At 42.0% G+C, this 13,522-nt stretch overlaps 1 protein-coding gene across 1 annotated transcript in view; it reads left to right on the top strand.

Moving 5' to 3' along the window:
- The first annotated feature begins 5,005 nt into the window (after positions 1-5,005).
- The window catches only part of LOC145444325 (uncharacterized), a 31,326-nt gene continuing 22,809 nt past the window's right edge, over positions 5,006-13,522 (top strand). Inside the window, exon 1 of the mRNA XM_080322272.1 lies at positions 5,006-5,715. Within this exon, the coding sequence (XP_080178398.1) occupies positions 5,621-5,715 (95 nt within the window). The 5' untranslated portion in view covers positions 5,006-5,620. The remainder of the gene's footprint in view (positions 5,716-13,522) is intronic.

Below are 13,522 nucleotides of genomic sequence, written 5' to 3'. Positions count from 1 at the left end.
CTGGGCACCACTATTCGAGTACTCGAATCTGAATCGAGTATTAATTTTAACGATTCGAGCCGAGTAGTAAAATACGATTTTTTCGAGTACTGGAAACATACGCTCCTCGCCACTGAAAGATAATATATCAACGAGAATTATAGTTCCGTTGCTAATTTACACTGTGGAAGCCTTGAAACCTTGATTCTCTGTATCGTAGCATACGAAACATATAGTACAAAGTACAAACGTTACTGAAAATAGCATATTTCCGAAGTCCCGACAATCCCACAATATTGTCACCAAGTGCAATGGAATCGGTATGGTCGAAAAAATACCAAAGCATCTTTAATGTGATGGATAACAGGCATTATATTTTTGCGGTCGCATAAAAGGTACATATTTGAACTTTGACATATTAATTCTGCTATGTCGTCATCATGAGTGATACTCGATTACTCGACTCGACTCGAAGCATATTACATGATTCAGAATCGAATCACTAAGGTACTCGATTTTGCCCAGCCCTACAAACGAACAACGAATTACTCTTGGGCCCCTTCTAGCTCCCCCGATTGAGGGTTTGGATGCGGCAGTTACCACTCTGCTAAAACTTCTAAGCATTTTATGATCGTCCGCTGCTACATTCGCTTCGCGAAACACAATGATAGGATTCCCGCATACACTGTGTAATTGGGATTTTAGTTCCACTATTGAGAGGAATAGTATAATCATTCTGGGCCACCTTCAAACGATTCATTGGTTAATGAGGTACTACAGAGGAGTGGAGAAAGATTTTCATATTATGCATGCTGTACAATGTACATTTTATGTCACGTACTGAACCAACTGGAGTTGCGATGTCGGTATATTCAATCCAGTGATACTATCAATTCATGTGACTCTTCCATTATGTACATTGATTTCCAGGCATGACATTTTAAACAAACTCCAAATATTAATGCGCTCCGCTGAATCCTCAAGCCATTACTATTCGTTGCGGTGGTGCAGTATACCTCCACCAGAAGTTGCTAATAATTTAGCCATAGGTAGTCATAGCCAGTGGAAAAAGCCGCCGTTTCTGCCTCCCATTTTCGACTCGAGATCCGGACTCCCTACCTACCACTACGTCTCATCAGAGTCGGATGAAAAGCTTTATGTAACCAACGTATAATCAACTAATATGAATTTATTTTTTAGTTAATAACACAACAAATATTACTAAACTTATATTGTTTCTAAAATTTTCCGAATAGCTCTGTGGCCCACCTCGAATGCTCTTGTGGCCCACCAGTGGGCCATGGCCCACTCTTTGAGAACCCCTGGTCTAACACATACACCGACAATGCAATCGAAAATTTTTCCGTTGTCATTCGCTAAAGTAAATGTCATCACAATACTCTGTCACTAAAAGACGTTACTTGGACGTGCTTGAATTCTAGACATAGTTCTGATTTAACCAACACAAGACCCAGGGACAACCCTAGTTTCAGCCGAACACAGATATCCAAAATATCACACACTTCGCTATTCCTAAAGCGGACCCGAAACTAGAACCATTGTTCGATTATTTTCAAACCACATGGATCACGTCCAAAAATTTCAAACCGAAGAATTGGAGTGTATACGATACAGCAATACGTACGAACAATGACTTGGAGGGATGGCACACCCGCCTGAACATGCGAGGACGGCGCAACATGCCAATGTATAACCTCATTCTTCTATTGAATGAGGAAGCGTCGTTCTCGTATGAACAGGTGGCCCTCCTCTCTGAAGGAAAGATCAAAAAACGCCGGCGCAAGGAGTGCCGATTAGTCGATGGGCAGTTATATAAATTGTGGAAGGAATTCAAAAAAGGGAGGATGACACCCCGTCGCCTTCTGAAAGAAATAGCTGGGATTAATGGGCCCATTTCTGAAGAATAAAAAACCTGATTAGATTAGATTTTTGTGATTTTGTCGTTCTTTTATATTAGATGTGATTTTGTCGTTTTTATTAATTTTAGATGTGATTTTGTCGTTTTTATTTATATTAGATGTGATTTTGTCGTTTTTATTTATATTAGATGTGATTTTGTCGTTTTTTATTAATATTATATGTGATATTCTACGTTAGCCAATGGTCTCGTATAGCTGATTCAATTGGTTGTGTGAAGCTGGTCAGAATAGGGCAGGCTCTTGAATGTTATGATGTCAGTGTAGGTTGGATTAAGTAACAGATCACGAGCTGAGGTGAGATGAGGGTACGTATGGCTGCGGCTTATTCCAGATGCTATTGATGCGTCACAATAGGAAACTCAAAGTGCTGAGTTCATGGTGACCGGTACCGCCGACGGGTTTACCGACGGACGGGTTCACCGAGGGATGGGTTCACCGAGGGACGGGTTCACCTAGGGACGGGTTCACTGGTAATCTCGCCCGCTGCTCCATTCGCGTCGCGAAACACAATGATCAGATCCCCGCGCTGTGTGATTGGGACTTTAGTGATACTATTGTGGGTAATATTTTATTCATTCCGGGCCAGCATCGAACAATTCATTGGTGAATGGGGTACTACAGAGAAGTGGGGAAAGATTTTTCAATATGCATGATGTACTTTGCATGTCTTGTACCAAAACAACTGACGTTGCGATGTCAGAATATTCAATCCAATGATGCAATCAATTCCTGTGACTCTTTCAGTATGTACATTGATTTCCAGGCCAGGCAGGACATTTTAAACCGACTCCAAAGTTTAATGCGCTCCGATAAATCCCCAATCCATTAAGATTCGTTGTTGCGGTGGTGGAGGCTAGTATACCTCCGCCAGAAGTTGCTAATAATTTGCAATTATGGCAATGTTTAGCTTGCAATAATACGGCCTGCTGAAGTACAGTAAATCTATACATCAATTGCACTTCATTGCGAGTTCATTGCATACCCCTTTCAACGGGATACGACATATGACCCTGCCAGAATGCTTGGTTACTTCAGTATTATCTTCTAGTTATTATACGCTTGAAATTATTTTAGTTGCTGTTAGCCGGGGGTTGTCATAGCCAGTAGAAAAAGCCACCGTTTCTCCCTAACGTTTTCGATTTGTACATGCTCACTTCATGCGTGCCACTACGTCTAATCAGAGTCGGATGAAAAGCTTTATGTAGCCTACGTATAATTAGATAATACGAATATAAACGGATATTATAAGAAATATAACTTAACTTACATTAATTCTAAAATTTTCTAAATGGCTCTGTGGCCACCTCAAAATGTTCTGTGGCCCACCAGTGGGCCATGGCCCACCCTTTGAGAACCCCTGGGCTAGCTAGTTGAAATGAGATATTTTGATTTAAAAGACTCTCTTAGAAGTCTTACCGCTATGCTATTCCTGCACAGTCCTATGAATATCAAAGCGGAAATTCCACCTGATGTGGGTAAACGGCGGGAGTAAATGGAAGCTCGTCGCTTCAATCAGTACCCAAAAGTAACCCTTGGCTGCAAAAATGTTGATGACCCTTGATTTAGACTATACCGATACAAATGGGGCGAACGGTCTGTATTGAGCCCGTTTTATAAATACAATAGCTGTAAATCTATGAAAATACTACCCCGTTTTGAATAAAATGAAGGTCTGGTATTTTTCGCACGATTTTTGCTTGATAAAACCGTTCTCCGTTTCAAGGATGCGATATCTATTGTAGAAAGACCGTCCATTGATAGTAGACAATATATCTCAGTGACGAAAGAAGGACTGGAATGGCGCGCCTCTAGTGGTTTGACCATGGATGTGAATGTCTCCCGAATGAAGACTACAGTAGTACCAAGGTCTCGTCCTCTATGACTACTAACAGTACGTCCACGGTATCGATAACGACAGAGTAAGTACCTTTAAGCACCTAATATTCGTACTCAGTAAGACGCTGCCTACGAAAGAGCTCCCTTTATCTGAGTCCATTTTCCTTATCGGTCAACTTATCAATTGAAATTTGAAGTCGGGTTGCTTTTTAGAGCTCAATTACGAGGAATTTCGAGAATATTTTCGACGCCGATACCGAAACTATGATATTCTCCAACTTCTTCAGATTTCCTTAGAGCTCAGGGTTTTTTTAAGTTAGCCAGGAACTATTTCTAACGTTGTAGCTCTATTTAAGAACCTTTTGTTGACAATCGTACTGCCACATAAGTCATATTAGAAATACTAAAAGCAAACAGGTATGTAAGCCATTTGTACATATTCATATAGGGGAAGCGAGTGGCGTAGTTGGTAATTTATCCAGGGTTGTCACTAAGTCACAGGGTTGCCAGTCACAAGTCACTGTCACCTTTATAGTTTTGACTCGAGTCAAGTCGAGTCACTTCCACTGCCACTTCGTGTATGTTGGTATCTTTCAATCAGCAGAACGCGGAAACCGGTTGTCCGAGCACCCACCATCTCGAAAAATGGCATTTAGCGATCAGAGTTAGGTGAATCAATTCCCCGTATATATGTCCTCTTTTTCAGATTGGTAAATATATACAAGTAACACAGCGTCTCACCTAAAATTCTTCTTGAAAGTACAAGCAACTATAACTGGAAATGCGAAAAACGAGGACATTTGGGTATTTTTTCGCGTCCTCGGAGGACCATTCATTTTTCTCGACAAAAGAGGAAAAATGTTCGTAAAAGAGGAAATATGGTAGGCATACAATTGTCACATCGCTTTTCAGTGCCGTCAAAAATGCCGATCACTGTGTGATGTATAATGTCGCATTGCGGTGAACTCTATGTGGAACTCAAGCTTTACTGAAAATATATCACGAAAATGGCAATAATAGACGGATTACCCACGCAATGGGATCTTAAATGATATTTATACTTCTTCGAGACAACCATCGCTACTTCCCTGTTTCGTTCCGTGGCCTATATAAACCGACTACCGCGAATACTCGTGTGAGATCCGGCCAGGGGTTTGTCTCTGATGTACAGCGGGCGCAGCGCGTAGGTAGAAACAGCAAGGCCAGTTCACCCATTTGCAAGTGATTTGCCAAGTTGAGGGCGATGTATATCATCTTGATCCGGTCTGTGGCACGAAGTTTGTGTCTCAGAAAATAGACATTGCGTAAAATTGATCTATAAGCATAGCCCATGAGCGCTGCAGAGACTATGATAATCTGGTGACGTTTTCACATTAAGAGCTGTAATACGTTCCGAGGGTCCCTAACAATCGTTAGTTCATCTCTCGTAACTACAGCAATATGCTTATATCAAACGAAGTGAAAAACCTATATCAGGAAATACGCAGAACATTTTTCGCTGTCTTTGCCCCTCATATTTTTCTATATAATGTTTCTACGGGCCGGCGCTGTGTACCGGTCTATAAATACCAGTATATGAAAATTGGCAATCCATCGGTTATCCCGTCACCAGTCTACTTCTCGGTCAATAGATTGACAGCAACAGCAACACCATGCAGGGTTTTACCAGCATATAGTGTCGGTGCGTTCACGTAAAGTTTCTTATTAGCACTCCGGTTTATATGAAGTGGAATTGTCCATACAGTATTTCTTATAAAGCAGAGATGGTGACCCTCGTACCGCTAGAACGTTTCATATTGGCCCACTGTAATTTCTCAAAATCTAATTAAATGACCGACATACATGACCGTACATGACAGGTTAACATGAATACCAAATTTGACGTCATGAATGGTCAAGAAAGTAATTTCACCCAATCAAACACTTCATGGACGGACGCCTACGGCGCAGCAACTACGGAGTGAGTAGTTAAGTGCAGGCATATATGTATTTTAACACGTTGTACATAAAATGTTTCACCCTACCCCTCCTGACTAAATTGACATGCAACCTCCCGGCCTTCTTCCGATATCAATATTGTAAATCAGCGGCGGGCAACAAACGGCCCGCGATAGGATTTTGTCCTGCTCGAGTCCCCAGTCTGCCGAGATTCCCCACTACTTTCCTAAACGTCAAATATTAGTGACTGTGTGTTTTTATATGCGTGTGTGCGCAGCGTGCGAGAGTAGAGCTTACGGGTAGGTTTGTCGAAGCGAGAAGACTTGCATTATTGGCATTAACCATGTACTCAACCCTAATGCACTGATATCTTGGTAAATTTGGCGTACCGGGCTCATCGAACGCCTTGAAATCCTAATTAAGGATCGCACCATTTGCACCATAGTGTCCTATATGGTGTGCACACAAGCAAATATCACGGCATAGTGAAATTGGTCTACGTCCCACTTTTCATTAGGCTAATAAAGGCAATTTGACGGTATTTTTTGACCGGCTAGCCGAGCATTAGATTTGATAAAACTGGTATCAACAGAAAGCTACCGCGGTACTGTTTGCAAAAAATATAACTTTTATTCTGCTAGTGGCCGTGGAACTCCCAAAATCACCCTCGAATGTTGCATTGTAACGGAGTTTGGTATTGTGACCCATCAATGCCGTCTGAGCAGCTCAGGAACAATGCGCACGAGATAATACTGAGAGTGTGAATGCTAAATTGGCTGTCCAACAATGGCCAAGATGCTTGCGGTTTGCGCTGCTTTCACTTGCTCCCAGACAGCATCATTGCGTCACAACACCAAACTCCGTTACAATGCAACATTCGAGGCTGATTAGGGGGGGTTCCAGAGCTACGAGCAGAATAAAATTTATATTTTCGCAATTAATATCGTGGTTGCTTTCGATTGACACCATTTTATCAAATTTCGCGATCGGCAAGCCGGTCATTATAGGACACTATGATTGCACCGTGTGTTAATTTATCAGTGAGATGCAGACACGGCGTTGCCGGTACCACAATGCTGTTCTCAAATCTACATCGTGTTCGTCATTATCGGCGAGAAATGGCTTTGAAATGACATTGCTGTCGTTAAAATACATTCATTAAATACGATTTATTCCGTGTATATAGTGGATAAACGGGCGAATATTGTATCGATTCAGCAGTCCGGCCCGCCAAGTACTCAATTTCCCTATATCCGGCCCGCCGACTGGAGAAGTTGCCCGTCCCTGTTGTAAATGAATCTGTTTTCGCAGTGTAACATAAAGAGGTGGTCAAAGTGCTCATCGTTGGTAAATCATTACTAGAAGTTGAAGAATCGTATCCAATTGCTACTTAAGTACAAGTAGAAGCAAGGTGATCCGTTAGATGTTTTCAAACGGTTATCTGGACTTGAAAAATTAAACGAATAAACCTTGTAACTGGGATACAATGAAAATGTCATGAAATGTTGTGAATTTATTTTTGCGATCATCCGGCAACGTCATCGAATGTTGTTGCCGGATGCGAATTCATTGAAAAAACAGTGTCTCATGTGTGCATTATATTCGTCTTATTCATTGTCTGGCGACTTTGTACCGATCAGTAAATATACCGAGAGTGGGCAATAACATACATGGTTCGAATTGAACAAATGAAATCTTGGAGAAAATTCAATTGAACATTTCATACTAGACGATTGTGCGAAATGATCAACAATGAACTGGGGCATGGTAGCGCTTGGCTTTTAGCATCGGTAAAACAAATTTAAGGCAAGGAACACGACAACTATACATCTGTATCGCCTTCTGTTTTTTTTTAATATAAGACAGTCAGGAAGACACCTGCCATACATGTCAATCAACTATTACGTCACAATTGAGAAATCGTGACGTCATCGTAGCACAAATTCGAAATCACTACATGGGACTCGTCGTTTGCAACTATTTCCTCGGAAAAAATCGTACTAGGCTAATCATGCTGATTGTCTTATTTGAGTAATGAGTATACCAAACTTGAGTTACATAGATATTGTGCAAGCTATGTATTTTTAATCGTATTGCACTGAGTGGCCTGTGATATTTTTCGAAGCTCAAGACACTTAACATTTAGAATTCCAACAGACGTAGACAACAGTAAAAGTATGAATAGACTTTTACACGCTTTTTACTGTTAATGCATATTTTGATGTTGCATGTTATTCCTGATGGCTTTGTACTCTGGTTGGTAATGGTTGTTCACACAAAATTTGAGACTTTCTTCAGATATACGAGATCGCAGGCTCGTCTTGATGCGAGGACCCATGATGAAATACGTAGGTGGAGCCAAACATAGTCACTATATACAGCAGTATACATATACACACTGTCATGTGTGATGTGTCAGTGACGTGGGGTCAGGGGAGGCAAGTGAGGCCGCGCCTCACCTGTCTACTGGATTTTGAACATTTTTACAACCAAATTGTTCGAAAATAAAGCGCGAAAGGGAAGGTAAAGCATACGTGAGGCACGGTCGGGCCATGCCTTACCTGTGATAGCGCAATTCGTCGTCACTATCTCAGAATTTATAATAACTGAAATTAATCGAATGTAATTGTCGCACTGATTCCGATTCGATTTCGGCGGTAACATAACGTTGCGCCACACGCCTATATTATACTAGCGACTACAAAGCTACGTTATCAATCAATAACGTGGATCGCTATGGCGTTGTTAGTAATTTGAATTTGTAATTGTGAATGTCACTTCCACCCACGTCAGTTCATTTCTCGCCGTAGATCAGAAAAAAATGTGTATTTTCAAAACTGCACTGTGATACAGGCGCCGCCATGTCTCCTATAGTCTCTACCGCAGGGGTTCTCAACTTCCCTTGTATAACGGGCCGCATTTTAACAGCAAAAGACGCTGCGGGCCGCAAACAATATTACTTATATTGTATTCATGGGCTACTATTAAATTTAGGCTATTGTAGCCTATTTTCCTGTCGTATACGGGCATTTATATTCATTATAAAGTATTAATGGACGCTGGACAGCGTTCGTAAGTTTGCAGCTGCTGCTTGTGAGAATATGTATCTTCTAGCGGTGCATGTAAATCCCTTCATGGAGCGTGCATTACATTCGTTGCCAAGTCGGTATATGCAACTTCAAATCCTTCCACCAGAGAGCCGAACTCTCTGTTCCAATGCGTGGGCGAGCATGTATAAAATGACGATAACTTTTGCGTTACAGGGGCCATTATCACATTGAGCTCTGAGTGATATGAGGACAAGTCTGATGTTTGGGGCCATTTCTGAGCAAACCAATCAACCCTTCACCTTTCCGTCCATGCCTGGGGCCCTGCACCAATATTTACAGAAGTCAGCTTTGTCTAGTTGATATTTTTCGCTGGTATTCGCAAATATTCGTAAAGTATGTTACGGTTTTATTGAAATCACACCTTCCATATCAGATTTCTTGGGTTTAGCGATATTCGAAGCAATTTTAAACGATGCGTCTGAAACGTCGTCGGAAATCTCAACAACCGTTTGCAGCGAGTCAAACACTCTTTAAAAGTGTAGGCCTGCTACGTAGCGGAATTCTCTTGAACCAGAGTCCAGCCGAACAACAACGATTCACAACAATAACAATCTGGAGTCGTGCGTATATCAAGAAACGAGAACACATTAAAGCAGTGGTTCTCAAACTTTTTTTTGCACACGCCCCCCCTCCCCCCTAGCCTTTTTTGATAGGGAAAAAATTCGTGCCCCCTTATATTCATATGGTTGCCGGTGAACTCGGCCCTCGGTGAATTCGGCCTCACAAACTCGGCCTACGGTGAATTCGGCCCTCGCTGAAATCGGACTTCGATGAATTCGGCCCTTGGTGAATTCGGTCCTCGGTGAATTTTGTATTAAAGCGTAATAACAACTATTACTATGAATTATTAAACTAATTATAATATTATCAAGTGATTTGTCAATATTGTACGGAAGTCAGGGCATGCGTAGATCACGCAGTCGCGGATTGCGTAGGCGCGGGAGATAACGCGACGCTCACTTATCAACCACGCGTGGTCTGCTCGTTATTGCAACTGTAAGTTGGGGTGGGGTATTAGGGTTGGTTATGGGGATATTATGGTTGCGCAAGGGGGACATTCGAGTTGGGGTAGGATATTAGGGTTGAGGGGGGATATTAGGGTTGGTGGTTAGGTTTATGGTTGGGGTAGGATGTTGGGGGGGCATTATGGTTGGAGGAGGGGGATATTATGGTTGTTGGTGGGTTAGGGCCCAAGTTGGGGTTAAGGTATACCAAGATTATGGTTAGGGGGGAGGGACATTAGGGTTGGGGTAGGATGTTGGGGGGCATTATGGTTGGGGGAGGGGGATATTAGGGTTGTTGGTGGGTTGGGGTCCAAGTTAGGGTTAAGGTATGCCACGATCAGGGTTAAGGGAGAAGGGACATTAGGGTTAGGGTTAGGGTTGGGGGAGGGGACATTAGGCTTGGGGTAGGCCAGATTCACAGAGGGCCGAGTTTGTGAGGCCTAATTCACCGTTAGCCGAGTTCAGTGATAATCCTTCATATAACAAAATGCAACCAGAATGCTAGCAATACAAACGGCTAGTTTGATGGCATGGAAGGTTATGGCCGTTCATTAGAGAATTCTCAAATACGAAATTCGGACTATACACAGAGAAATAACTATGAATTGGGCAGGAATTGCGGGCAGCGTGCGGCGTGATTTTTTTTTTCAGTTGACCGCAGCTTCGCGCCCCCTTCAGATGCTTTCACGCCCCAAAGGGGGCGCGCCCCCAGTTTGAAAACCACTGCCTTCAAGAATGAGTAATCACACGAAACAGAGACGGTTCGATAAAAGAGCTAAGCATCCAAAGTAATTTGTAACAATACCGTGTCATTCGTAATTGCATTTATAATGAAAGATGTCGCGGGCCGCAAAATATACGTCTGCGGGCCGCATGCGGCCCGCGGGTTGAGAACCCCTGCTATATCGTATCGTATCGTGCAATCCATGATTTCGTGGCGGGTATATCGAAATCCGAAGTGATATTGGTCGCCGGCGATACCGCAGCTTAAATTTGAGGATTTTGGAATGGGGGTCCAAGCCCCAAACCCTGAATACGCAACTGTATAAACCTCTCAAAGACATGTTCATACTACCACAAGAATAATTATACTGATGATGCTGAAGATTTAATAACAAGTTGCTGCAGTTTTGATAAATTAGGCACAAAAACAAAAATTTCGAAAAGAGCCATATCTTATGCCCAAAAGAGCCATATATGGATCGCGAGCCATAGGTTCCGGACCACTGTACTATATAGTAACAATATTACTGACCTATAAACTTTGAGAAATTTTCGAGCTTAGCGCGTCTGGTGGCCCGCACAATGTTTTGTCAATTGCATGTGGCTCTTTGGCCTAGAAGGTTGGCCACCCCCTGATCTAATATAAGACCAAACTCCATGGTATTTGCAATATCGATCCTATTGACCGTATACAACTAACCATATGTGAAATTTGTAGCTGCATAAGGCCATCGTAAGTAAATATATATTGCCTTATGGTATTGCTTGATTTCATATCAATTTGAAACATCTTCTACACGACTATTATTCCATATTAGTGATACAGCTATTCATTGAAGTGAACAGTAACTTCGTATGACATCTAAAACGAATGACACAACTTTATGTAACATGATGTTGTTAGTACAGACGCGTGTACGATACTTTCGTAACTCACGCGCACATTTGTGTTGCGTTAGCACAGGGCTGGCCAACCTTTTCGGCCAAAGGGCCACAGTTTATTCCAGAACGAGTGCGCGGGCCACATGGGCATTAACTGCAAAATTTTAATTTTAGAAATGGGTGTTATCCTTTCTCTATTACACTTATAAGAACAACCAGCATGCAAATGGTTAAGTCAACAACAAAGTGTGTACTACACGACATTTCAATGCGAAATTTGGCACTGTTTTTCTTTAATAAGTTTGTCAATGTTCGGTGAGATTGACGAAGTAGCAATACGAAGCGAATTCTCCAGATGGATGTCGGAAATTGATGATCTCACAGTAGATTTGACATAACTCATCTGCGAAAAAACTTGCTCGCACAAGTATGTGCTGTCGAATAATGACGCAACGGAAACTGCCAATTTGTGGATCCTTTGAAACTTATCTTTATGGACATATTCTTTGTAAAATTCCAGCAAGGGAACGTTTTTGAATTTCTCCTTCAAATCAGATGAACATTGCAGGTCAATGTATTCCATCTGCAAGTATTCAGGTATCTCGTCTATCTTCACAGAAAAGGGACAGGAAAACACATTGAAAAGAATAGCCGATTTCCTAAAGTCAGCAAATCTATGATCAAAGTCTTCCCTTAGTCCTGCTATTATTTTGGCGAATTTACGGGAGTTTCGAACTTGAAGACTGCCAAGAGTGGGAAAATGAGCGAAGTTGTTGTTGTTTAACAGCGTTTCCCATAGGGCCAATTTCAAACCAAACGCCTTTACATGATCGAACATGGAGTGTATTAGCTGCAATTTTCTCTGCAGGCGTGAATTTAGCTCGTTCAGGTGGGTAGTTATATCAACCAGAAATGCAAAATCTTCTATCCATTCTTTGTTCTCGAATTCGTCAATGCTATTTCCTTTGCTTTTCATAAAGCGCTGTATTGCATCCTTGAGTTCAAAGACTCGTTTAAGCATTTTGCCGCGACTCAGCCATCGCACCTCAGTGTAGTATAGAATGTCATCGAATTCAGCATCCATGCAACGCAAAAGTTCTTGAAACTCCCTGTGACACAGTCCTTTGGAACGAATGAAGTTTACCGTTTTAGTAACAACTGACATGACATTTTGCATTTTCAAAGACTTAGCACAAAGGTTATCTTGATGTATTATGCAATGGAATTACATGACAGTGTCATTCCCGACTTTACTTGCTTCAAGTTGAAGTAAGTTAGCTAAACCCTGCTGTCTTCCTACCATTGATGGGGCGCCATCGGTCGTAATTCCCGAAAGCTTCAACAAAGATAAGCCAAAGCGCTTTATTGTTGTCATCACGCCTTCCAACACATCGATGCCTCTGGTCGTGCCTTTCATTGGGACAAGGGCTGCAAGCTCTTCGGTAATTTGAAAATCATCATCAACTCCTCGCACGTAGATCGCCAACTGAGCAGTAGACCTAACATCAGTGCTTTCGTCGAGAGCCAAAGAATACGATGAAAACATTTGCGCCTTTTCCATTAATGATTCCTCCATGGAATTTCCAAGCTCTTCAACACGACGAGTTATGGTCTGTCTTGACAGACTTATTTTTGCAAATGTGTCTTTCTTTTCCGGGCATACAACATCAGCAATACCAAGAAGGCATTTCTTCACGTATTCCCCATCTCCGAAGGGCTTCAATTTTTTGGCAGTTATTTTTGCCACTATGTAGCTCGCTGTCACCACCTCACCGTGCTGCAATGAAACCTTCGTTAACACCTTTTGCTGTCCACGAAGACATTTAGATTACTCTTTCACTTTATCTCGTCTATACTCATTCTGGTATTTATCGTAGATTGATGAATGTTTAGTGAGGTAGTGTCTCTTTAAGTTGTATTCTTTACACCAGGGCCGGCCAACCCGTGGCCCGCGGGCCACATGTGGCCCGCGAGAAGATTTTGAGTGGCCCGCGAGGTAATTTCCGAAATTGGTAATGTTATAAAAAATGAATTGCACAGATTGTGAACTTGCAAGGCCAACCAAACAACCGCAACACTTGAGATGTGATGACTAAAATATCAACTACAA

The sequence above is a fragment of the Botryllus schlosseri genome, chromosome 8, assembly GCF_051294905.1.
Source record: "Botryllus schlosseri isolate E-star chromosome 8, Bs_hap1, whole genome shotgun sequence".
In the NCBI taxonomy this organism is placed as follows: domain Eukaryota; kingdom Metazoa; phylum Chordata; class Ascidiacea; order Stolidobranchia; family Styelidae; genus Botryllus; species Botryllus schlosseri.
The sequence above is the reverse complement of the archived record's forward strand: the minus strand, read 5'-3'. Positions and strand labels throughout refer to the sequence as shown.